This window comes from Xenopus laevis, chromosome 1L (assembly GCF_017654675.1).
Source record: "Xenopus laevis strain J_2021 chromosome 1L, Xenopus_laevis_v10.1, whole genome shotgun sequence".
NCBI classification, from domain to species: Eukaryota; Metazoa; Chordata; class Amphibia; order Anura; family Pipidae; genus Xenopus; species Xenopus laevis.
The window spans coordinates 159,628,310-159,656,263 of NC_054371.1; the positions used below are offsets into that span (position 1 = coordinate 159,628,310).

A 27,954-nucleotide genomic window follows, 5' to 3' on the forward strand; every position below is an offset into this window, starting at 1 on the left:
GAGCAGCACTATTAACTGATGCATTTTGAAAAAAACTTTTTTTTCCCATGACAGTATCCCTTTAAAGACTTACAAATGTTTCACCAAGAACCAGTGTCAGTGAAAACATTAATGGAAACACACTGACATTAGCTGATGCACAGAAAATGATGCAGCAAAAGGCAAAACAGCTTATTCCATAACTATAATATCCGTGTGGGAATCAAGGGGTGCCTACTGAACAGTTAGTGACTCATTATGTATAGTATACATATTATGGAAAGAATCTGTAAGGGTTTCAAGCTTGGGTTATTACAGTTAAATACTAATAAGGTTATAATAGAATACCAGTCTAACTGAAAAAGCAAACAGAGCGTTAAGGGGAGCACAACCTACATCAATTTTCTTTTTTTAACATTTTTCTGATTCATTGCTCGTTCATTCATTTGCACCTTCTGACACCTCTGCAGGTCTGCCTGCATCATCACGGGCATAGGAATGATTCATGGCGTTGGATGACTCAACTCCACTTGGGAATCATTTAATTGTGTAGTGCTTCAACAATGAGGCAACAAAGAGAATACGATAGTTCATGATTCAGTTATGACGTTATTCAGAAAGTTTTTCGATCCTGATAGAAATTAGAAGATGTAATCGTATGACTTCTATATATATATTTATATACATATACACAAATACTTCAGTAGACATGCGTACCTGATGCTTTTTAAAAACAGGCAAAAAGCTCTCATTGGCAGTCATTTTCCTGGATACAGCACCCCTTAAATAAAAATACATATCTTTATAATAATTACTTGATTAACTCCAACAACCGTTTATCAGTGTTACTGCATTTATAAACCCCACATGAGGTGAGCGGACACCATAAAAATGCACCAATGACTGATTCGCTGTTACTCCTCTCCTGTATCTGGTTTATAATGGAGCTTGGAATTATTTATTTAGGGTTCAGATGCCATGCACATGGAATCTAGCTGTTGATCCCTCACTGCCTTCTCTGGTCGGACACAGACAGCCAGACGCTGATGGGGCAAAAAAAAAAAAATAGTTTGACATTTATATAACACTGTCTTATTAACCAAAAGCATCACTAAAATAAAGTTGTCTTATTTCCCCACCAAAAGCAGCACACAATATCAAGGATTGGAAGGTGCATACACATGTGATTTTTTTGGGTTAAGCACCTCTTTGTGTTTAAATAAGAAACACTAACAAACACCGATCCCACTCACCGCTGATGCGTACACTCCAACTGGCAGGGTCTGTAACAAGCCGACTGGGAGTAGCTATCCCTTGGCGTTCCAAGCCAAAACACAAGCAGAAGAAATGAAGAATGGAGCACATATATGTCTAGTAGAAGTACATCTAGAGCAACTGGACTTGCTTATTAATCATCCGAGCAGCTTCTTCAACTGACTGGTACGGGAATTCCTCTGCATATAAACTCTTCCAATAATCCAATCATAGGGGTAAATTTATCAAAGAGTGAAGTTCCGCCACTAGAGTGAAATTCAGAATTCATTTCTATGGGATTTTGAAAGGCATATTTATCAATGGGTGAAAGTGAAAGTTCACCCTTTGATAAATACGCCTTTAAAAATCCCATAGAAATGAATGGAAAGTGGTGGAATTTCACTCTAGTGGCGGAACTTCACTATTAACTTCACTCTTTGATAAATATACCCCATAATGTTGTGTAACTATCCAAAGAGGTAACAAGTGAAATGAAGAAGCTGCTCGGATGAGTAGTGAAATATCTTCAATAAATAAATAAATCAGCACGTCCAGTTGCTCTAGATTTACTTCTACTAGATACAGTATACCATGACCTTCATTGATTCATTTCATGTAGTTAAAAGACACACAGCATACCATGCCTGGCGTATTTCAAGCACCCAAAATGTGTCAGGCGTGGTATGCAAGTGTCTTTTAACTACATGAAATAAATGAGAAGCTCTGTGGCCTTTTATCCCAAATATGTTTATCCATTTATTTCTGGATATTTCTCAGAGAAGAATAAATAGATCATAAATCAGCCACTGCTTAAAAGAGAAGGAAAGCTCTATTTACTTGTTAGGCACCCCAAGTGATTGTATTGACTTACCTGAAACCCCCGCCAGTGCTCCTATCAGCAGAAAACTGCAACGGTCCGGGTGTTCTTCCAGCGAGCACCACGGAGAGATTGATTCCTTCTTCGCATGGGTGCGCATGTGCAGTAGCATGAAAAGCCGAACTTTAACGAAGAAGCCAGCTATTTCGTTCTACTGAGCATGCGTCTACCCCAGGAAATTTGAAGAATGAAGAAGCCGGAAGCCAATCGCTCAGTGGTGCTCACTGAAAGAACCCCCTGACCAGGTATGTATATACAATCACTTGGAGGTGCCTATGGTTAAGTATCTGAATGATATGAAATGCATAAGGCTGTATCCTTGTGTATTGTAATAAAACTACTTGTGATTTGACAAGCCTGCCTGGAGGATTGGTCTTTGGAAGTGCCTGCTCTTTTTCTCTAACTTTTGGCACCCCCAAGTAAATAGAGCTTTCCTTCTCCTTTAATAGGCCTACAAATATGTTTCAGTTCAGCAGTATTATATATTTAAACTCACTGTGGACACGAATGACAAAGCGAAATGAAGGGCATCATTATATTTTATGTACTGTTCCCTATAAGAATGGCAAAATAGAAGTTGAACAATTAAAGCTAGCTATGCTACATTTGGGAAAACTGGAGTGTTGCTCAGCAATACACTTTTAGGCCTAGTTTACACATGTTTTAGTCACAGCCTTGCCAGAGAGAACTGTGTTTTCTTAATAAAAAAAACACATTTTTTACCGCATGCAGGCAGGTATTGCTTAAATACTGATTCTACTTTCATAAGCAATTTGTGCTTATCAAGTGAGAGGAAACAGCAGTCTGATTGCTAAATTCTTCTCAGGGTAAAGGACATCAGTCTGAACACCTGGAACTGCTGATAGCTGCTTCACATCATGGGGCCTATTTATCATGCTGTGTATAATGATTAATGCAGAAAAACAGTGCCGAAAACTATCAGAAATAACTTGTGTATTTTATGCCGTCATTTTACTCCTCTACATGCCTAGCGTAATCTATTAAAAGCCAATGGGAATGATTCAATCATCAAGAAAGCTCCAGAAGACATTGCACTGTAAATAAAGAGATGAAAAGGGAGATGAATGCCATATTTTATCATAGTGTTATATCAAGTGACTGCTGCTTTTTATGCTGGATTTTTTTACAAAGGTATGCAATTGTATGAAATCCATACACAGCATGATAAATATGGTTGTTACATGGCAATGTGTGGTGTATCTGGTTGCCATTTTTCTATACATCCCCTATATGAAAAGGAATTATGTTAATAGGGTTTGTATTCCATGCTAATTGTCCTACATTTGATGCAGTGTTTTTCTCTGGCAACTTTGATAATACTACTCAGCATAATCATATTTTAATAATAAGTTGCTTCACACTTTCAGAGTTAATCTTTTGTTTAATAGGATTCAGCATGGAAAGGCCCACCTCCTTAAGAGATCCTGGAGTCCATACCAACTTGTACACCATGTAGACAGGTATCCAAATGAAAGAAGATGCTCCAATAAGAAATCCAACAGAGGTGGTCCATTCTGGGTATCGATAGTCAAATAATGTAAGAGGTGGCTGATCCATAAGAGAGCTGACAATGATAAACTGGAAAGAAACAAAATCCATAAATTCTTTCATTTTTAACACAACGCCCTCTATTACAAGTTTTCACAGAGATGGGAAGTCTACTGTACTTATAGAATCGTTCAATTAACAGCAGAATAACTACTGCAAGAATATATAAAACATTCCATTGTAAATGTAGAATGAACACCATTGTAGCAAATATAAATAATAAATACTCAGTATGATGATGATGATAAAGACAAAACTCCACAGATTTGTAATGGTAATACATACTGCTAAAAATGCCGGGCTGATTGCTACCCAACAAATCCTCCAAAATATTCCAGGAGCAAAGCCCAGCATGGACTTCACATCATTAGAGAATCTTTGTATCCCTATAAAGAAAAATATATGCTATAATTTTCACCTTTAGTACTTAACTATATAAAGCCGTAATCAATGAGAAATATGGATTCATTGTTTTATTATTTATTTTAAAGCAGCACAAATAATATACTGAGCAGTGAAAATTTCATGGAAGGCACAATGTACCACTGATCACCACCCCTTAAACATGCAGAAGCCAATAGATATGTGCTTGCTATACTCAGTTTGGTCAAATAATACATGAAACGTGTGTTCTCTCCTTTTCCTCTCCTTTATACAAGCTGCTGCTATGGGTACACACCCCAGTCTACATCAGTCACTACTTTCACTCATCTAAAGCACCTTTTGTTGTTAATGTACAAATTAGTGTTGCAAGCAATTCTGTATACTGATTTCTATTTTGCTTACTGAAGCAAAAATATTCCTGTTATGTAATCAGAATAGTGCAAAAGCAATCTAAAATTCAAAAAAAGATGATCTTACCATAAAACCATGATACAGCAATGGCCTCTAAAAATACAACTGCAATAATAGGACAGCCAGCACCAAATTGTTCCAAAAGTTTAACAACATAAGCACCTCCCTGGGGTAAAATGACAAGGTTTAAAATTATTAGCATGTTAATACAATATAAATTGTAGAACATTTTGTTTGCTATATCAACAAGGGTACAATAAACAATATAATGCTATTTATCACTATTTCTATACATAAAAATGGCAAATTAAAGCAGTATTGTATTTCACCATCCCCAACAACACTATCTCACACTTATCTCACATTTTTTCAATAGTTGCTGCAATGCCAAAAATTATAAGAAGGCAAGGCCATAACTAGGGGCAAGTAGCAGAGGGATATGTGTGCCTAGGGTCCTATTGGGGGAGGTGGGGGTACAATTTCAGGTCAAGTAACAGGTGGATGAGCAAATGGAAAGATGAGGGGGCAGGACAAGTAGTATTGCTCATCTCTGTAAGAAGATGTTTATTTTAAAGTTTAATTCTCATATGGGTCACATTAGGCTGGTCCTTCTTTTTAGTCAAACTGCTATCAGTGCTGTCCAGATGGTTGGTCTGCCAGAAGCAGCACTCTATGAGATTGTTTTGTTTGTTTTCCCGGTTTGTTTTGTTTGTTTTCTTCTTATGAAGAGCTGCCATAATACTTCTCTGTATGTATCAACCTCTTAGTTTAACCCAAGGGCAGAACCTTTGATACATTGGATTTATCACACTACGTGGACAATTATGGATTAATCTATTCAATTAAGCAGATAAGTGGGTTTCGGACATAACTCATACTGAATACTTACATGAGTCAGAGTACTGAGGGATCCAGTAAAGCAGACTATGACCAATCCGAGGACAAACAACTCTCGCCTCTTGGACAATATATGTGGGTATTCATCCATAACAGCTGTGATAATGGCTTCCAGGCCTCCAAACTGGGAATAAGTCAATATGTCAGTATTTATGTATTAATTTAGTACTGTAAATTGACTGATTTGTCAGAAATTTCAGGCAGCTTCTTCAAATCGAATTAGGTGAAACATATCACAACCACCTCAAGAGCAGAAAGAATGTTACTCACCTTCCTACTATTTCACACAAAAAAAGCCATAGCCATTAAATGGAAGGATGAGTCCTCTCCTACCCTCAACTTTTGGATAACTCTGGTTAAGAAAATTACCAGCATTGGAACAAATATACACTGCAAGGGGCTGCCCCACGAAATTCAACAAAATTTGGACACTCTGGATCTTACGAAATGAGTCATACACAAATAGGACCAACCACTGGACTGGATTGAAATTACTGTCCAAGACTTGCCTACGTAGTTTCATAATGGGCACCCCAGATACCAGAAACTAATATAAGATTAGTTTAAGTTTAAGATTAGTGTAAGTAATGTATTGAGATTATTATTTTATTTTATTATGCTTTCTCCTCTCATTTGCTAAAAGGGCTAGTGGCAATGTGTTGATGCCTCAAATTTTCGCCTTCTAAACTAGGCAACCTCCCCCCACTATACTATAATTTACTCTCTTTTTCCTCTTTTCCTCCTCCATTTTTCTAATCATCTCTCTTAGGTTGGGGATCCCAAGGTTGAAAATAAAATAAAAAAGTTTCCAGGGGAAACCAAATACGAAAATGGTTATAAAGTTGACTTTGTAAATGCAAAATGTATGGAAACCTCTTGGAAATAAATAAATAAATGCATTGGCAGGTGCATATGACTCAGGAATGAAGACAACAGTGCAGATGTGTGATTCCCCAAGCCAACTGGGAATGGCTGCGGAAAAGTACATTTTGACTGGTTCTTTAATAAAAAACGCTAAAGAGCAAAATTATTTAATTTATAATTTTTTCTGCAATCAGAGATCCCAAATGTATCCAAACTTCATGTTCTCAGGACTCAATTTTCTAGATTTATCAATTGCAAAAATCTTGAAAATTTTAATGAAAAGCTAAAACCTGGGTAGCTTCAATAGAAAATTAGTTTTTTCAACACTAAAGCTATTTTGAGTATTTTTTTTATAATCGGAACAGTGAGATTATTGGGTTTTTTCGGGGGGGGGGGGTTCCCCACAACGAAAATACGTTTTTCCAATTTAAGTTTTCGTAAATATGCTAGTAACAGAAAAAAAAATTATGCTATCATTTAATATACCGTACATTTTCTCTGCAACTAAATTTTTAAAAAACACACAAATACAAAAAATAAATTGGTGTCTCTATATGTGTTGTTGCACTCACATCTGCAATATTCTGTATTTTAAGCAACTAAAGATTTCTGAAAATGCTTGGTTGCACGAGGGTATTTGTCAATAGCCGAAACTGTTCACCTATGCCTGAAAGATACTTTGTTCAAATTGTAGCATGTGTAATACAATGTTTATGTAGATGTAGCAGCAATGTATAGGGAGTAAGGAATCCATTTTTGTCCAGGTGACCCAGTATCTGCTTTAGAAAATCAGCCATGCTTACCGTGCTATCTAGACCAAGGGTTATCATCATCATGAAAAAGATTATGGCAAAGAATGTAGATCCCACCATATTCGCAATGGCTTCTGGATATGTTATAAAGAGGAGACTTGGACCTGTCCATACAATGAAGATACACAATTAAGAATTATATCACTAGCTGATTACATTTTCTCTCAACGTTGTGTGGTTCCTTCTGCTCATAATTTCATGCTGACATAAATAATACAAGTTATTCAGGATAGGTTTAAATGCCATGAAGGTAAATGGAAATACCCCTTAGGCAGCTAAAGGGCAACAGTAACTGTGGCTCAGTCTATAATGCACGGGTGACGTGTGACCCTCCTGATGTTACTGAATCATATTTGCCGGAGGAAAAGTGATGTAAGTTAATTGGGAAATGGCAATAAAACTGAATTTAGTCCTACATTATGGAGGGTAGTTAGATACACATCTTAGTTTTGAAATGGAAACAATTATGATCGAGACATAATTCAGCAGCATAATTCTGACATCAGGTAATGGACATTAAGGAGCTTATTAGTCCAAATGCCAAAAACTCGAAAAGTTAAAAAAAATCTGAATTTTTAGTTAAAAAAAACCTTCATTTTTTCAGAATTTATTATACCCCGAGGAGTCAATTGGGGAAAAACTGATTTTTCGGGCAGAAATTCCAAAAAATTCTTACAATTTTCAAGATTTTTTTTGTTTTTTCACGAACTGGAATTTTTGGGTAAATGTATTGATAAATAAGGGAAAATATCCCCTGCGGATTTGGTCGGAGTATATTTCAGAAAATAATATTATAAATTCCGATTTTGATAAATAACCCCCTAAGTTATAATTGTCTTCCTTTAGTGGGGATTCATTAAAGGCAGTATAAAGTGAAAAAGAAATACACAGAAATTACAGCACTGACCTTTGTCTTTTGCCACATCCTCAACTTCAACACCCCTCATTTCAGCCATATAACCGAGTACTGTGAAAATCACAAAACCAGACAAAAAGCTGGTCAAGCAGTTCACTGTGCTGGTAATAAGTGCATCTCTGAAAGGCATAAAATGAGGAAATAGATCGGAAATACATGAAAAAAAAAAAACTCAGAAAAAGATTTCTCAATATGTTTTTAAAATTATTTATACAAAGTTATCGGACTACAGACACGCAGGATGCATTTTAGAGGGCCTGCTATTGGGGAAGGTGGGTGCCTTGCATTAGGCAGAACATTACTGGGGGCAGCAAAAAGTCTCCAGTGGTAACTTTGAAAGCTGAATTTTCACTCCAAGGTTCCTCTGCACATTTCCCTGGTCTCTTTGCAGCAGCTTGCATCCCTCTCGTATGAGGAATCTTTTATGTAGCAGAATGTTCCCTTAGTGAGCATGCCACCCAAAAAGGGCTTAAATCATACATAGTGCCATTAATTAATATTCTGTGCACATTTTATGCACAATGGGAACTTAATCTAAGCAGGCATTTGCAAGCACAAGTGCAGTGTGCAATGTGCATTTTGGATGCAAGTCACCATGTTTTTTACCCTAACTAGCCAAAAAAAATTTCCAAAATGAGTAAAGGCAATTGAACTGAAGTTATAAAAGGGAAGGTTTCAGGAAGTGAGGCAGAGATGCGTCATGGGAAGCAAGATGAGCAGAGGGCACTACAGCAGTACAGTCATCTCCTGGAAGAGCTATTGAGCCTAGATAGTGTGAGGCCTAGTGGTGTAACAGTACACTCTAGGACAGGGGTGCCCAGACTTTGTTACCCTGGGATCTACCCTCGACACCTGGCCCCCATCAGAAGACCTACCTTGATAAAAAATAGTGGGCCGTCTAACGTACAGCACAAGACCGAGTATTCCAAGCCCATAAAATGGTTATAATACTACACTATACCTGCCATAAAGTAAGACAAAACTGCTGTTTCCTATGACAGAAAAGAAGCGAAGACAGACACAGTGTGTGACCCAGTTATTGATGGTTTTATATGGAAATCAGTACCGGGCCAAGAGGTATATGTGCCCAATTCAATGAGGGGGAAAAGAGAAAATATACAGTAATTGTACTTTACGATTGTGCTCACCTGCAGAAGCCTATTGTGCCTACCCCTAGTTTCTGCTCCTAATGGATATGCACAATCGGGCAAATCAAAGAAGTCACTCCACAGGGAGGGGCCGAGGTGGCCATCTTTACTAAGGGGCCGTGCGTTCCACAGTGGAACACACAGGCCTTCACCAGCAGCTGGAGTAGCAGCGGGGGTTCCATCTCCCCACCTCTCTGGTCCAGGCAGCTGGCAGGTTATGGTCTACCGGGAACATTACTGGGATCTACTGTTAGCCTGCAATCGATATCCTGGGCACCCCTGCTCTAGGAAGTGTAAGTAAGAGAGGTAGCTAGCATGGGCAGCTATTGCCCCAACTAGCAGGAATCCCACCAGCCAGGGTTTAAGAGGAAAAGCTAGTTCTGGAGTTAGCCGTCCAGGACGCAGGGGAGGTGCCTGCTAGTATGTGTCCCCCCTGGCAGTGTGCTATTTGGGCAATGTTTTGCAAAAGGCTGGGAGATTGAGCCCTGTGAATGTGCTGCTGTTCTGCTGAAGACCTTGACAAATAAAGAGAACATGATGAACTAAAACTCTTGTGGGGTCTGGTGTGCTTCACTCAAGGGTTCCCCCACACAAAAAGTCAGTGGTACATTAAGGGTTAACAATGGGTAAGGCACAGGAGATATTTGCCCCGTTACAGTCTGATAATAAGATTGTAACACTTTAATACGGGCCAAATGGACGGTACCTACCTGTAACAGTTGTTGTGGAATGGGTTATAGCTTGATAGTGCTAAGAGAACTCCAAATCCAGGTCCCAGAGAGAAAAAAATCTGTGCTGCCGCATCCACCCAGACCTAGGGAAAAAAAGTTATTTACTTACTATTTATTAAATCACTTTATTAGACAGTTGAAGAAGAAAAGACAGGATTAAATTCTGTCTCATGACAGCAAACACATCTGGGGATGGGCTGATTCTATTTGCTTTATATGCTATACAAAAATTCATTTTCCATCCTGTCAGGTGCAGTAAATGCATAGTTCATATTTAAAAAATTATGTTTATGAGAGGAAAATGTCATTTAAGTAACTGCTTACTATTTCTTCATGTTTTCCTGCATTAATACTTTTTAACCTCTTAAGTGCAATATGCCTGCCACCAATGTCGGACTGGCCCACCGGGATACCAGGAAAAGTCCCGGTGGGCCCAGGTGTCAGTGGGCCCTCATGCTGCTGCAGTTGACCTATTTTATGGTCATTCCCTATTTCTATGAGGCTGAATAGATGGAATAATTGATTATAGTATGTAAAGAAAAGAGACTAGGGGAATAGAGGTTGAGTGAGGAGAGGAAGAATAATAGTTCTGTCAGTGGAACCTGGTCTAAGGTTTTTGGGTGGGCCCCTGGTGTCCCAGTCCGACACTGCCTGCCACTAACAGTGACTATGACCCACTTTTATAGGGTGTACAGAAAACTGCACACAAAAAAAGGGCATCTGAACTTGTACTGTATATCAGTGTATATGAGATCAATATTCTCTGTGCAGTTATGGAAAGTAAATGTTTGAAATTGGGTCTGTGTGCCATAGAAACCATTAAGAAGCAACTATATATGTAAGTGGCTGTAGGGTGGAACGCATACTTAATTATGGCTCTGTGAAGGAGAGTATACACCTTGGCAGCTGCCATTCAGAGCTGGACTGATTTGAGTGTTATTTAACATTTTAATTTGAAAGTGTAAGGCTGATTACATTTCACATTGTAAAGCAATCACTCATCTGAAATTACAAGCAGGAAGAGTATTGTAAACAATGCTTTTAAAATCACAGGAGGCAGCTTTAATACAGACCAGAGGAAAATGAGATGGGTAATTGAATGAATCATTTCCATATCCAAGGGTTTGTTCTGCAAGTCTCTTTCTCTGCAGATATAATAATAATAATGCCATCCCTGCTCTTCAGATCTCTGATTTACCCGGACCCTCTGGCGGGAGTATGTCTGTGATGTGAAACCAGCTGCCAGGACAGATGTGTAGGGGGGATGATAGAAACAAATAAGGCATTTGCCACAGCTGCTTGCTTTATTTTTTGTTTTGTTTCTATTATATTGTTTTCAAATAAAATGTCAGCAAATAAATATGGGAAAATAAATAATTTTAATACTTACGTTTTATATCAGCGTTTATATTATTAAAAATAGCACGCAAATAAATCTTAAGCTTTGTTTTACCTGATACCAAAAGTGTATTTCTAAGCAGTGCTAATGGGAAAACTGTGTTACATCAGTTTGAACAAATACTGCGTTTGGCTTTCAGCTTGTTTACATTGTCTGTGTACACTAGCACTCAGATATGAACGAAAATAGAGTTTGACAGTAAATGAGATCTGACAGAAAACATTCCTTGTGTCAACCATGACTAATAAATACTTTTTATGCTTATGTCATTCTGGGTCAGTGTTCCTTCTATTTATTGTAGGCTCAGTGATTTGGAGCAAGTCAAATAAAAAGATGGACTAAACTACCTCTCTATCAGCTGAATCGGTTAAGGCACGTTTCTTCTGAAAGTCTAGGGACCAATGTAAATATTATAGAGAAGGACAGTAATAGATCAATGGCAAACAACATTATTTACTCACAACATGTTTTAGGCACCTGTGTGCCTTTTTAAGTGAAATGTAAAGAACAGAAGTGCAACACTTTATGCCCACACGTACAAGTCCCACCCATTTAGTTCTGAAACATTATCGGAGTTCTCAAATGTCCATTTCATGCAAATGGCTATAAAATGTAGTACAGTGTAGATAAAGTTTAGCATGGTCCGTTGGATCCATATAAACAGCCATTAATGCAGTGGCCACTGTAATGAAAATATAAATGCTCTTCTAGAAAGCAAATATACCAGCCAGAGAGTTTACTTTTTACTGGACTGCCTCACTATGTTTTGTGCTTAAACAGCAAACACAGGGCACCTCATTGGGCCAAAACACCCCTTCATTTGTAAAGCACTTTATTAACTGTTTTTGGCATTTTATTGGCAGTATCTATTCATCTATCTATCATCTGGGGCTTATTGTTTTTTTGCATTGTTGTTTTGTACTTGAATAGGGCACACAGTGTTGCGGGTAAATTAGATTGTTTGCATTTGATCTATTAGCGCCTGTTCCTCTCAAAATATTTTATTGATTTAGAGTAATTGCTATCGTATGCAAAGTTCAGTTTGTATACCATTGTAATACAGTTATGGGAGCTGTAATCCAGAATGCTCGGGACCTGGGGGATATTGGATAATGAATCTTTCTGTCATTTGGATCTTCACACCTTAAGTCTAATAGAAAATCATTTAAACGTTAAATAAACCTAAGATAATTATATCTTAGTATGGATCAAGTACAAGGTATAGTTTTATTACTACAGAGAAAAAGAAAATCATGTTTAAAATGTGGATTATTTGGATTCTATGGGAGACAGCCTTTCAGTAATTCGGAGCTTTCCGGATCGCATACCTGTACTGATTTGTAAAACTAGTTTACATGATGTGATTTTTAATGCATGAGGTTTAGCAATATATTCTTTTGAAGCTGTTGTTCCTTTATACTGGAAAGTGATAAAACTTGTCTGAAAGTCAACCAGTCCACTGGCCATCACATGCTGGAAAAACTAACTTCCCCTTGTATAAACTCACTTACTTAAGCAGAGGCTTTATATGCACAGATATAAGAAATATTTGGATGTCTGGATAGTTGATTATGCCATAAACACCAACAATGTTTGGTGATAGATGTCCTACCTAGATAATTCATTATCCTATCAAAAGCACAATCTCTCTTCTATTCTCTCCCTTCCTATTCCTCTGTATCTCTTCTTTTCATTTATTATGCACTGTTCAAATTGCTCCCTGTTGTACTTTATTTATTTGTGGTACACTGATCTGTTTGTGTTCGAGTGGAAAACAAACATGAAAACTGTGATTATGTGAACCTTGATTTTGGCAGACAAACAAAATCAATTTACAAGATATAGGTTATCAATTATACTGCTTATTATTCTATGGAAGCTCTATTATTATACTCTGGAAACTGATTAGTGCTATTTTATAAATGGTCTAATATGGACACTTACTGCAGTATCTGTTAGTTTTTCCCACTTGGGCCTTAAGTAAAATAAAATCCCCCTCCAGGCCCCTGGAAGAGTAGCTCCTCGAATCAATAGGATGAAAAGTACCACATAAGGGAGGGTTGCTGTTACCCATACCACCTGAAAAGAAAGAAACAGCAAGAATGTGATCACCTATTATTCTGTTCACAATATGTACAATTCTGCATTGTCGGATACAGGGGCGCTTCGCCAATGAGGCGAATTTAGGCTGTCGCCTCAGACGGCAGTGCCCCACTAGGTACCAGGGGCAGCAAAAATGTTGCTACTGGTACTTTAAGAGCCGAATTTCCGTTTTTTAAACCGGAAATTCTGCTCTTCTAGTGCAGAGAGCGCAGTTAGGCTCTCTGCGCTAGCAAACTGGCCCTCTCTGCCGGCCTTGTGGATCCCCCCTGGACCCCCTCAGGCGCAAAAAGTGCACGGGGGAGGGGCGGCAGCAACTGCTGCTGCCTCAGGTAGCGGAGGGGCCAGGATCGCCCCTGGTCGGATAAGCAAACTCAATCTCAGTTATCCGTCGTTCTGAGTTTATACTTACCTGCCCCATCATGTTATCCAGATTTCCTGAATGCCTTACATAAGCAGGTGGGATAAATATTAATTTATTAAAGGAACAAAAACAATATACTGATCACCTGTAAAATGTCATTTTAAATAGCAGTTGCATATTAAAAAAAATAATAGTTGGCCATCAGGAGCGAGGCTGAACAAACTTTATGATGTGTATGATTTTGCTGATTTCAGAAAAGACAATTAAATGTTATGTATCCGCTACTACATTTTATTCACACACAAAGAAAAGCATTAGTGTCATTAGATTACTGACCAAGAGTTAGAAAGTCTTATTTTTTTTGCTTTGCTCTCTTATTACCTTCCCAGAGGTTTTCACTCCTTTCCACAGACTGAAGTATACAATGGTAAATATTATAAAAAGGCAGAGAAGCAGCTGCCAGCGTAAGCCTCCAACATCATCTAAGCCGTCTGCTTCATGAATTCCAAGGACTTTTCTCCTGCAGCAAAAATGAACAATCACACAGTGGATAGTCATAGTGACACTAAAGATTTAAAGGGCTTATTCACCTTAAAACTAATTTTAAGTATGATGTAGAAAGTGATATTCTGAGGCAATTTGCAATTGGTTTTCATTTTCTATTATTTGTGGTTTTTGAGTTATTTAGTTCTTTATTTGACAGCTTTCCAGTTTGCATTGATTTGAATAAAAGACTGCAATATGAATAGGAGAGGGACTGAATAGAAAGATGAGCAATCAAAAGTAGCAATAACAATAAGGGGCGCATTTACTATTGGTCGAATATCGAGGGTTAATTAACCCTCGATATTCGACCGTCGAAGTAAAATCCTTCGACTTCGAATATTGAAGTCAAAGGATTTACAGCATTTCCTTCGATCGAACGATTCGAAGGATTTTAATCCATCGATCAAACGATTTTCCTTACATCAAAAAAAGCTAGGAAAGCCTATCGGGACCTTCGAAGTAGCCAAATCAATGGTCAAAGTAGCCAAAAAAATACTTCGAAATTCAAAGTTTTTTTTATTCTAATCCTTCACTCGAGCTAAGTAAATGTGCCCATAAATGTGTAGCCTTATAGAGCATTTGTTTTTCAGATGGGGTCAGTGATCCCATTTGGAAAGCTTTGAACAGTCAGAAGAAAAGAAAAATATACTATTAAAAAGAAAAACATAAGGCCAATTCAAAAGTTGCTTAGCATTAGCCATTCAATAACATAGTAAAAGTTTACTTAAAAATGAATCACCCCTTTTTTTCTCTTTATTTATTGTGTTTTTTCCAACAAATACATATATTGTATATTCATATACTTCTCTAAGGAGTAAGATCTAGCAAGAATTACCCCTTTAATAACATATCTGAAAATTATTTAGTAATTTTGATACATTGTAGAATATTTAGCAGAAAACCGTAAAGTTGATTTGGCCACTTGCCAGTGTCTTTAAATACTGTATCACCTTAACGTCTTAGTTATATCCACTTACATGCACTTACGTATAAAACTCTTCTGCTGGAGATTTAGAATAATTGTTCCAGGTTATGTTAGATTTGCCAAAGTAGTTGGTGCAGTTGGGAGTATTCCAGGGATTATCACAGTTTGTCCATGGCAAGGTGTCAGTGAAAGAGGAATAGAAGTAGAACAAGGCCCAGGCTATGATGGTGTTGTAGTAGAACGAGACATACAAAGCAATTATGCAAATTGCATATCCAATACCTGTAAATTAAGAATAGTGATTTTGATTCCTACGTAGTTCTTTAACCTCTGCCTTAAATGGCTAAAGCAGAAAAAGAATAAGTATATATATATATATATATATATACTGTATACACAGCATGTTAAAATAAATAATTGTATTTGAAAAAAACTGGAGTGCTGGTCCTTACTAATACGGCTATAATACAGATTGACCGTGCACCCAGGAAAAAAGCAATGTTGGAACCTGAACTAAATATATATATATATACAGTCACATTTAGGGGCTGATTTATCAAAAATCAAGAGGATATCCTTTGTAACCTCAAATAGTCGAGTCGAGAATAAAACCATGAAAAGTTGCCAGAAAAAACTCTGCAAGTAAAAGGTTGTATAGCATTCAATGAGAATGTTCTCTGACAACTTTATTTACCCAGTTTTTTAAAACATTTGAGATTTTATTTTTTTTCTTAAATAAGCTGGCATTTGAGAGAAAAAGTCACACGAGTTTTGGCTGCGGTTTTTTTTTCCATCTGTGTTTTTTTGTTTTCACGAACTTGGATTTTGATAAATCTGCCCCTTAGAATTGGATACCTAGAAAATATACAATGTTACTGCCTTATCAGAAACAACAGAAAAATCAAAACAATCCCTTTTTTACATGAGCAGCTTCACTGGTGAAACTGCATCAAGGGGCAAGTTAGCAACAGTCCCTCATATGTACTCCATTCCCAGGAACTAAGGGTCAGGTCCGCTCCGGCCACGAGGCAAGGTGAGAGCGGCTTTACCAGTGGCGTCAAAAAGCCGCCTCTGGTAACTTTAAGAGCAGATGCTGCACTAGCGATGTGGCCCCTCCTTGACCCGCTTGGACGCTACAAGTTAGAAGCGCAGAGCAGGATGGGGGAGGGGGCAGCAGCCCCTGGAACGTGCCTGCTAAGGGTGTTGTAAAAATGACCCATTCGGTGCAACATATACTATATATTATGGTTAAAGTAGGTTAAAGTAGGTTAGGCTTTGCTGTCTATTTAATATAAACTAAATAGAAGACGGAGACAACATATAAGTAGTGTGTATTTCTTTGAAGGCTAATGTCACACAGTTTGGCTTTTTCTAAGGGGTTTATATATGGCGTTTACCTTGACGTGGTATGGTGGCTTGCAAAGGTATGATCCTTAGTTTGTAAATTTTAAAAATATATGCAGTTGTACAGACACTAACTACTAAGGAAACAAAGGGCCAGGGAATATGAATTGATCAATCCCCTCTCTTTTGTATGTTTGTAGCTATTTTGGCAATGTATACATTGGCTTCATTAGCCATTTAATTAATACTTATAGTTTCAAAGGCAGAAAAGAATGAAGATCATCAGAGTGCTGAACAAAAGTGTCACCTTATGCCAAGATCGAGTTGCAGCAATATTTACCTTTAAAGATCGGACAGATACGTTTCCATATAGGGATGGCACCCATTCTGTGAAATTGACCAAGGGCTAACTCCATGTAGAAGAGAGGGACCCCTCCAAAAATTGCCATGATAGTATATGGAATCAAGAATGCTCCTGAAGGGAAAAAAAGAGCACTGATCAATCTGGATGCATTATATCTGTCTGTCTGCAAAACACTAAACATGTATACGCATTGAATATTCGTGAGGATTATAAGGATATAAACATCAGACACAAGTGTATGGGCTTCTTCTCATGAAGAAGGGGACATTTTCTAATGGCTTCATTTTCCAATGCACAAGTATCACCTGGTCTCCTTCAACTGCTTTCTCAAGTACAGGTAACTAAGGAAAATCTTATTACTTTAAAGGGGTTGTTCACATTTGAGTTAACTTTTAATATGATGTAGGGAGTGGTATTCAATTTGAAATTGGTTTTTGTTTTTTATTAATTGTGGTTTTGGAGTTATTTAGGTTTTTATTCGGCAGCTCTTCATTATGGCACTTCAGCAGTCTGGTTGCTAGGGTCCAAATTACCATAGCAGCCATGAATTGATCTGAATAAGAGACTGGAACATGAATAGGAGAGGATCTAAATAGAAAGACGAGTAATAAAAATTTGCATTAACAATACATTTGTTGCTTTACAGGGCTTTTGTTTTTTAATTGGGGTCAGTGATCCCATTTGAAGCCAGGAAGGCGTCAGAAGAAGAAGGCAAAAAAAATCAGAAACTATAACAAAGAAAAAATGAAGGCCAATTAAAAAGTTACATAGAATTAGCCATTGTATAACATACCAAAAGTTAACTTAAAGGTGAACCACCCCTATAAATGCAGTAAAGAAGTAGCTTGTATGGCCCAACGCCTAACCTTTTTATGCAGCTGAGGATAATAATACTTGAGGATAATAACCTGGGAATAGTTGCTATTAAATATCAAGGTGCAAGTCACCTCAGTAAATGAGGCATTAGGCTAGGCCCATATTTGTTGCTTTATTTGTCTTATTCAACCATACCTGATTTAGCTTGCTCTAGTTTTGAGTATTGCTGTGTTCAGCTACCAATGACTCCTAGCTAAATAAACTCAGCACTGGATATAGGCAATCCACAATAGAAAGAAAGTCTTACCCTCTGAAACTGGTGAAAAAAACCTCTGATATCTAACTGGCAGCAGAAGAGTCCAGTAATTATGTCAGAAATGCAATACGACCCTTACTTTAGAGATGTTCGTATCATATTCAAGTATTAATGCTGGTTATGTGTGGCAGTGCACTACTGCTTTCTAAAAAGAACCATCCATACAGGCATATTATCAACCAGTGAAACCACCTGAAACCACCCATGCAATTGAACATTGTCTAAATTGTAAATTACTGTTCACTATATTCATCCCCCAAAACACCAGCCTAGATTATACCATGTGTCATAGCTCCCTGCCCTCTTTCTCAGAAATGAAAAGCCTTGTACTTTAGTAGTGTACAGGAATGGGATATATTATCCTGAAACCCATTATCCAGAAAGCTCCTAATTACTGAAAGACCTCCCTTAGCCTCCATTTTATTCAAATAATCCAATTTTTTTAAATCATTTCCTTTGTCGCTGTAATAATATAGCAGTACCTTGTTCTTGATCAAAACTAAGATATAATGAATCCTTAAACTAGGGATGCACCGAATCTAGTATTCAGTTCGGGATTCAGACAGGATTCGGATTCGGCCGAATCCTTCTTCCTGGCCGAACCAAATCCTAATCTGCATATGCAAATTAGGGGTGGGGAGGTAAATCACGTGACTTTTTGTCACAAAACAAGGAAGTAAAAAATGTTTTCCCCTTCCCACCCCTAAATTGCATATGCAAATTAGGATTCGATTCGGTTCGGTATTCCGCCGAATCTTTCGTGAAGGATTCGGGGGTTCGGCCGAATCCAAAATAGTGGATTTGGTGCATCCCTACCTTGAACATAACCTCATCTCCCTTTACTTGATTTTTTGCAAAGGACAGTCTGAAGGTCACTGCAACGCAGATGCACTTCGCCTTAAAGGGGTACTAAATACTCCATTGCCCTTTGGCTCAGTGTAATGACTTCTAAAATGACTCTTTTTAATTGCTTGAATTGTAGCCTTACAGGTTATGTGTATGGCCTCCAGTGTTCCCAAGTTTTCCACAGATGTCTGACTATGAAATCATCATAATATCAATATCATCTGTCCCCTAAACATGTAGTACAGCTATATGAAGATCAGTGGATCTTGAGCAGTCTGGGAGTAATACAAATATCATGGAAGGTCTCATTCAGCCCGCAGGCCACCAGCTCAACAGCTCTGATAGTTATAATGTAAACATGAACAGTACTTTTCTCAGCTCTCAGCTAAGGTCAGGACTGTTTTTATGTCAATTTGCCTAGGTAATTTGTATGCCTAATTAAAATAAAATGGCTGACAATGCCTTAGGAAATCTGAGTTCTAATTCATTTTAGTATGCCTTTGCCTTGGTATCTGAGAGTGTCGTAAATAATTAATAGTGCATGTTGCATAATTAATAATTAAGCACTTATTAGCAAGATTTATAACTTCATAATGTATGGTGTGGTAACTTATCTGTTGCATATTTAAGATATCTATATATTTGGTGCAAATTTGACGCTAGGGTAAATGAGCAATAAAAAAAATCTATTCTTTTAAAGTGGTGTACAGAAAAATAAATACACAGTTTCGATGAATGAAAATGGGTCAGCCCAAAAGTGCAGTTGCAGAATCTCTTTGGAATTATGTGAGTTAACAGGTACCGTATAATTAGATCCAGTGTCCTCCAATATATATATATATACCATTCCATAATTTTTACCAGCCAGGCCAGTAAAATACCAGCCAGGTGGCAACCCTACATACAATATAACTTACCATTCTTATTTGACCAGTTTTCTCTCATGCACAGTATTTTATTATTTACAAATGTGCTATAGTATTGCATGTGGCCAAAATATAAAATAGTGTTTCTTATTCACAACAGTCCCAAATATTCACACCAAGATATGATGCTGTGATTTGAAATATAAAAAGGTCAGTCTGCATGAGCATCTACATCTTTAATTCAAGTTAATTCAGGGCATCAAAAACCAGAACTTTACAGAATAATACATAAGGCGCAATACCCTGTAGCTTGTCCATATTCCTTGAGTAGGCAGTAATTTCATAGTTTCCATTGTGTGTTACAACAATAGGCATTCCTATATGTGCCAGCTGTATTGCACCATAGCCTATTATGCCTACTAAAGCCTACTATATATCAAAAGACAAATCAAACACACATTTATATCTACATTTTGTAGAAGTAAAATCATCCTGGAATTCTGGGTGCAGCATTGCGCATAGTAAACATAGTGATCTGCACTGATATTTTGCACATGAAACTCTAGTAAAAGAGCCTTCCTGTGTTCAAAAACCAATGCCTGCTGCCTGTCTGCCAAAGCAATATTGCAATCTGACACCCTTACATTGAACAGCAGTAGAGAATAAAACATTTATTGAGCAATTTGATTATCTCTCTGAAATAAAATGTGCTTAAACCATTAAAACTATTTATGGGAGATCATGGTGCACGTAAAACATAGAAATAGCATACTTCATTTCCTGAGTCAAAAACTCTACAACAGACAACAACAACTCCTTTAGAGAACAACTAAATCAAAACTACTGGGGGGATCCACTTTGTATGTCATCCCCCCCCAGCAACAGAAATCATGTTTCTCGCTCCTTGACAGTTTCTATAGAAAGAACGCACCAGGTCAGTGTTGCACTTGTTTGTAGGAGAGCAAAATTTGGCCTGAAAGCCCAAATATTTCCTTTATTGCACATGCACACAACCCAGAGCAACAGCGAGGATCACAGAGACTGGAAGCTGAGCCCTCTATCTTTATTGAGCTGTAAGTTATCAGCTGAAAAATAACCGTATATGTTTTTTGTATCTAAAATAAAAAAAAAGCTACAATCATTTATTACTTAACAAGCCTTATATCACAAAATGCACTAATGCATTCTGCACTGATGGCATTCTTTTTTATACCCTTGCGCTCGCCCTGCTCCTTTTGTGACATCATCGGCAGGCTGGGGCAGCGAGGGTTTATATAGCGGGAGGAGGCAGATGCGGGAGCGTTTTGTTGAGGCGGCTGTGGGTCAAGTTTTTCTCGACCTGCAAATCACTACTGCCTATGGGCAGAACAAAACTATGTAAAATCCTGTAAAAAGTTGGATGGCTGCTAAGTACCCTGGACAGATCCACCATTTTACCTGGAGTGGCTGTCTTTTCATTTTCTTCTGACAAGCAGAATTTGCTTCAGTTCCTTAAAGGGATACTGTCTGGGAATTCTTTTTCCAAAATGCATCATTTAATAGTGCTGCTCCAGCAGAATTCTGCACTGAAATCCGTTTCTCAAAGGAGCAAACAGATTTTTTTTAAAAATCTGACATGGAGCTAGACATATTGTCAGTTTTCCAGCTGCCCCCAGTCATGTGACTTGTGCTCTAAAAAACTTCAGTCACTCTTTAGTGCTGTAATGCTAGTTGGAGTGATATCACCCCCTCCCCCCAGCAGTCTAACAACAGAACAATGAGAAGGTAACCAGATAGCAGCTCCCTAACACAAGATAACAGCTACCTGGTAGATATAAGAACAACTCAGTAGTAAAATCCAGGTCCCACTGCGACACATTCAGTTACATTGAATAGGAGAAAAAACAGCCTGACAGAAAGCAGTAACATCCTAAAGTGCTGACTCTTTCTGAAAGCACATGGCCAGGCAAAATGACCTGAGATGGCTGCCTACACACCAATATTACAAATAAAAAAATACACTTGCTGGTTAAGGAATTACATTTTATATTGGAGAGTGAATTATTTGCAGTGTAATTTAGAAATAAAAACTATATCATAAAAACCATGTTTGAATCCCTTTAAAGGGAAACTAGTCAAAAGTTTGCATGTATATGTTGTTACATACATGCATTGTTACATTTTGTATCCTTGATAAAAAATTCAGTATCTGACATGACACATTTGACAGTTTCTGAACACTTTACACTGACTTTTCTATATGCTTTTCAATAATGCCAAAAATAACTGTCACATAAGTAACTCCGCAACAAAGAATAGTAGGAAAAGCAAAACAGAATAATTTTAAAAAATGGGGGTTGCTAATCACACCAATGCAAACACAATTGTAAGTAATCTAAACCCCAAACTAACAGGTAAAAGTTTAGAGAAACATAACACACATATTAGGGATGCACTGAATCCAGGATTTCTTTTGGGATTCGGGCAAAAAAATTATGTGACTTTTCGTGTAAAAACAAACAAGGAAGTCAAAATATTTTTCTCTTTCCCCCTAATTTACATACGCAAATTAGGGTTCAGATTCAGTTCTTTCTTTCACAAAGGATTAGGGATTCTGCAGAATCCTAAAAAAGCGGATTTGGTGCATCCCTAATACATATGCAATAAAGGAGTCTGTTACTGAAAGAAGCAACCAGTGAAGCCAGATGATTTGTAGTTGCACTGGGACCCAGTTCTAAATGTGGTACATGGAAATGTAGTCATTTGTCCAGTGATTAGATGATGATTATTATGTGTTCTCAACCTAGCATTTTTTCCTACTCAAATGACTAAAGCCTGCTGTATCAGCTGGTTAACACAAGTGACTCAGAATGTGTTGTTTGTGGACCAAAAAAAATTTTAAGGAAATTTTAAGGACAATTTGTCAAACCCAAATATTTTAAACAATAGGAGGACATTTTTATCACCTGCAGACTTTTAATCATAAAGTTACCACGGCTGTTAAACATTACCATGCCTTTGTAATCAATCTCCTACCTTCTTGAACAATATGGAAGCTTAACTGATTGTAAGAATGGTTTTGATAGTACCAAACATGTTCTGCTTGGTTATCATGGCCTTGAGTGAACGCTGATGCTTTTTCAATAGCTGAAATGGTCTTTTTAAAAAGGGAAAGATAGGAAAAAAGGTTTGCAGGGTGGATGGATAGGACGTTGTCTGCCTGGATGTATAGCACATTTTTACAATTAATTTGCACTCTAGACAATCACTGTATTATATAATGTACATCTGCCAAAGTCAGTCTCTCTATGCCCATCTAGCTTTGGTAGATTTTATCAAATTTCATTTGGCATTGTTCTGCCCAGATACCTAAGTCTCTGCGTGACAGAAATGTGGTGACACAGTGTTGACACTGGTATAGGAGAAAAAACATTTGGCTCATTACCCCTATACTAGGGATTCTTAACCTGCAGGTTTGGCATGGGTGGATTTTCAGTAAGGCTAAGGCAAAGCCTCCCCAAATCTCTGACATCTAAAAAGTCCCAGAACAACTGCCTGAGAATCTGAATGGCTGGAGGGTGAATTGTGAACTTCCCTCCAGTCAATCTATTTCAGGGCAAAAACAGTATGGAGAAGAAAAGTTATGGGATTCTGTAGGAGTGGATGGAATTCCTTTAGCGGCAGGCTGCTGCTGTTACTGAAGGTTTTACCCTAGTTCCATACACATGGTCCCTTGTTTCTAAAGCTGTTCTGTTTTTTGCTTCCCCTCCCCAAACACTGTCTTTATCTTTCCTACAGCCCCTATTGAGTTCTGGCCCTGAAGCTTCTTCCATCACAACATTAACCCTTCTCTTGCCCTAACCAGCCATGTTATTTGTTTAACTAATTAGAAGTAAAAACAAGATAGCAGAAATGTGGGACAGAATGATAGGTGTGTGCAGATAAGATAAGGGTTAATGCTAAATTCATTATTCATGCTGATATATGTTCTGAGAAGTGAACCCTGTGGGTTTATTGCAGGTCAGTGGGGCACACCATTTGCGGGTCGCGGACCTTACACTGCCGGCTTCCTGCTTCCAACTTACGGTTTCATAGGCGAGCGCCCGTCCCTTTTGTGATGTCATCAGTGGGGCAGGGTGGCGCGGGTCTAAGGCAGGTTTGTGTCTGGCATGTTTGTGTCTGGTGGGGGCCAAGTTTTTCTTGACCCGCACATCACTAGTTCTGAGGGTCTTTTACGTGAAATTTGAATAAAATTTACACTGCAATAAACCCACAATTCTTTTAGAACATATACATATGAAATAAGCATTTTATTTGCTCTGATATATGTTCCCTAATATAAGTGTCCTGCTAAGTGTTTTGTGGGTATTATGCCTGAAATTTACATTGCATTTACCTTCTTGCTTTTGGGTCATTGTAGATGGAATGAACGTTGAATTTGTCCTAGATTTTGCTTTTGGGAGATAATGCATGTTATTGGCAATTAATTAACCTTGAATGCATCCTAACGCTAATGTTTCTGCACCTCATATGACATTATGAGCCTGGTGTATCAGTGTGCACTAGTATGCATCCAGGGTTAATGAAGTGCCAATATCATGCATTAAAAAATGTATGATAAATTCAATGTTAATTCTATGCATAATGACCCAAAAACTAAGGCATGATAAATGCAATATTGCCGTACTATATAAAGTGCTTGCTGGGTATGTATCCCCTTGATCAACTAGAGCTTAGGCAGGTTTCAAAAAGTTGAATCTGATGGACCTGCTTTTTTTCAACCTAAATTACTATGTTACCATGTCACTGTATATTGTGTGTATAGTGTTAATATTCACAGTCTTTCATTTTAAATAATGAACTTGGGGGCAGAACCCATTACTCCCATTATATAATATAATTGTGATGCTATTACACTAGTCTGCTTGTAAAGGAGTACTACCAGAAAAAAGCTAGTAATTCATAAGGTATTTTGGAAGAAATCATTACCATCTGCATGATTCTCATTGAATTCAGGGGAGATCAAGAAAGATAGCTGTTAAGAGCAGGTCCCCATAATCCCCTTCTTATAACATGCAGTTTCTTTCATCAGTAGAAAACAATAATAGTAATAAGGTGTAGGTCTCTTTCTGAACCAATTTTTAAGTAGTGAAGCTCATTTATAGACTTAATTTGGGGCCCTTGAGAAAGGTTAACAAAACATTGCCCAATACGTCTTCCAGTCAGATTTAATCATGGAAAAAATACTGTTTCCAATAAGCATTATCTTTATTGGAAATAAACCTTTAGACAATTCCCTCAACCCTTTGTTGTCAACAACTGAACAGCATGTCCTGAATGCCACAAAACTATCAACTCCTTTGTACTGGTAAGCGACATCTCCATCTATTGTAAATAAGAGAATTAAACAGTAAAATGAAACATATATTAATAACAATGCTGACACCATAAGCCTACAAATACACAAGTGACACAGGATACCTTCAAACCTCTTCACTGTAACAATGATTCATTTAAACCCATCCTCCATTTGGTTTTTCCCTGATTCTGCCTCTTTTCTTTAGAATTAATCTTTTGGATTCACTTCACCAACATAAATATACACACATATATTTGCTTCAAAACCTACTGACCTTGCTTTGCAGTGTTATGTTTTCTGCGTGTTTGCATCTTAGAGTTTTATGTTCCCTATTTCTTCCTTATTTTCTTCAAACTATACTCAATACATATGATGTGACAAGTCTATTTGGCATAACGGATCTTATCACATTACTGGTGCCCTCTGTATGGTGGTCACTGAGTTTGGTATGATTGATTTTATTTTGATATTCAGTGCTACAACTGAATTTTACAATTTATATCAACTTGCTTAAGGCTGTGGACTTACAGTTTAAGTAACAAGTAACAAATGGTTTCTAATTTAAGAAAAAACTCGAATCAGCCAGTTCGGGTTAACAACCCAAAAACTCAAATTGATCAATTAATCAGCAGGAAAAAATTGGAATGACTCGAATTGATCTAGTTTTTGGGCGCAAAACCCTCTGAAAAAAAGAAACATCATGAAGGCTATTAACATTTTCAAATGGTTCAAGGGACCTCTGCCACTGAGGTTTTAGATGGTGTATTTTTTGGATTTGAGCTATTTCCAGGGCGGGGGTATAGTATTTGAGTTTAAAAAAAAAACGTTTTTTTTAATCCAATTGATTTTTGAAAAAAAAAACCTCAAAAACTTTAATTTTTGTGGAAAACACAACTCAAACCTTAATAAATCTGCCCCTTACTGTGCAGTTTTATGCCAACTATAACCCCTGATTTACTGATATTAGGAAAACTTAAGTTATATACATTAACATACATGTTTATTTTCTTAAGAACTGATTTGTGCATTTCTAATGTATTATTCATAATGAGTGGCCCCTCCCACAACTGACATTGTCTTATGCTTTTATGGGTTAGGGTTTTTTAACCGTGTCGGCAGAATTGTCGGTTGGTCCCTCACTCCAAATGTATCAGGGTTCTATCAAACAGAGTCAGTGGCACCATCCAAGCCACAATATATCCAAGGTAAAAGTAAAGTTCACTCTGGAGAACCACATTCAATTCAGTGTATTTTATTTAAACACAACATGTTTCGAACAGACATGTCCTTCATCAGGTGCTAATTAATTAGCACCTGATGAAGGACATGTCTGTCCGAAACATGTTGTGTTTAAATAAAATACACTGAATCGAATGTGGTTCTCCAGAGTGAACTTTACTTTCACCTTTTATCTATACATATTGTTTGGAGTGATTTGGTGTCAACAAGGGGTCAAGCCCTTTTTTTGGTTTGGCTTACAGTTCTTCATTACATTCAGGACACCCTTGCTGATGGTATACTTTATTTGTTATTTTGTTGATAGGAACCCTTAACTGTAGTAGTAGTACAGTATAGATATCCCATTCAACACTTCTTTGTGTTTCATTAGCAGGCATACAATATTGGTGGATTATTGGATATTGGAACACATTGCTCTATATCTGGGACAAATATAGGATAAACTGGTAGATTGCCAATATTCCCAGGTAGACAGCACCACACATCCAGTCATATTCCTTAAAAAGCCTTTATTGGCAAAAGGGCTTTAATAAGACAGAAATACAGCGACGTTTCAGGCCGACAACAGCCTTTCCTCAAGCTTGTAGATTGTCAAGATCTGATTAAAAGACATCAAAATCTACAACCTGTATAGTTGGAGAGTTTTTTCTCAAAGGATCAGTAAAAACAACTTTTGGTACTCCAGCTTCTACAGAACTATAAAAAGCAAGTACAATACCACTTCCCATGATAATGTGTGTCTTTCTAGGTGTTTTAAAGGAGGGGATAGTTATAGTTTTACAACAGCTGTAGCTCCAGTATTTGTCTGTTCTTAGCCTCCAGTATTTGTCTGTTCTACAGCCTAGTAGCATTTGGAATACTCTACAACCAGGGAAGAAGGAAACTACTGCATTTTCTAAAGTGCATAGGACTAACCTGTTGAAAATGGAAATGATTGCAGTGATGTAAATCATGTGGTACAAACATTCTGTCAAAAATCATAGATTAAAGAAACAGTAAAGTTGAAAATGCGTTACTCTTAAGCACTAAAAAACATACTTTAATTAATTGAGTTTCACACAATACAGGTGTAGTCCAGCAGAGGAAATATAATTATATTTAAACAACCTCTAGCCATTGAAATCATTTAGTAAATGCCTGCAATTAGTTATTTTTAAGTATCAGCATGTCATTTAATGTGGGAACAAACATTTTTTAGTGTTATAGTTCCTTAAACTTAATAATTTCATCACTGCAGAAACTGACTATATAAAGTTACCATTGTTTTTTCAAGTAAAAGTAACAATCACCTACCGCCACCATTCTGATAACAGATATAAGGAAAGCGCCACACATTTCCCAAGTCGACAGCAAACCCAATGACAGAAAGAAGAAAATCCATCTTTTTGCTCCATTTATCCCTGGAGTCAGACTGGGTTATGAGTGGTAGAGGCATGGCATTATTGTTAGGTGTAGGTGACTCTTGTTTGGGGAGCTTGTCCACAGGAGCTGTGCAGTTTAGCTCTGACATGCTGCCTCTCCTGTGAATCAGGCAGGGTTTCAGCTGAATTAGTGAATGTGGATGGTAGATTTCTTAAGGCTGGTGACAAGAGAAAAGGAGGAGGAGGGTTCACTACAAGAGGGACTCTCCCCTACACAGCCCCAAATGC

General features: G+C 37.6%; 1 protein-coding gene across 1 annotated transcript; it reads right to left on the reverse strand.

Moving 5' to 3' along the window:
- slc6a4l.L (solute carrier family 6 (neurotransmitter transporter), member 4 like L homeolog) lies at nt 1-27,815 on the reverse strand. Its single transcript, XM_018224459.2, has 13 exons — nt 27,599-27,815; nt 16,861-16,995; nt 15,239-15,458; nt 14,087-14,225; nt 13,186-13,320; nt 9,822-9,925; nt 7,955-8,082; nt 7,039-7,151; nt 5,364-5,495; nt 4,541-4,640; nt 3,965-4,065; nt 3,542-3,709; nt 1-1,022 (listed from the first exon to the last, which is right to left on the reverse strand). The coding sequence occupies exons 1-13, from the start codon at nt 27,813-27,815 to the stop codon at nt 942-944; spliced, it is 1,773 nt and encodes a 590-aa protein (XP_018079948.1). The 3' UTR covers nt 1-941.
- Nucleotides 27,816-27,954: the final 139 nt, after the last annotated feature.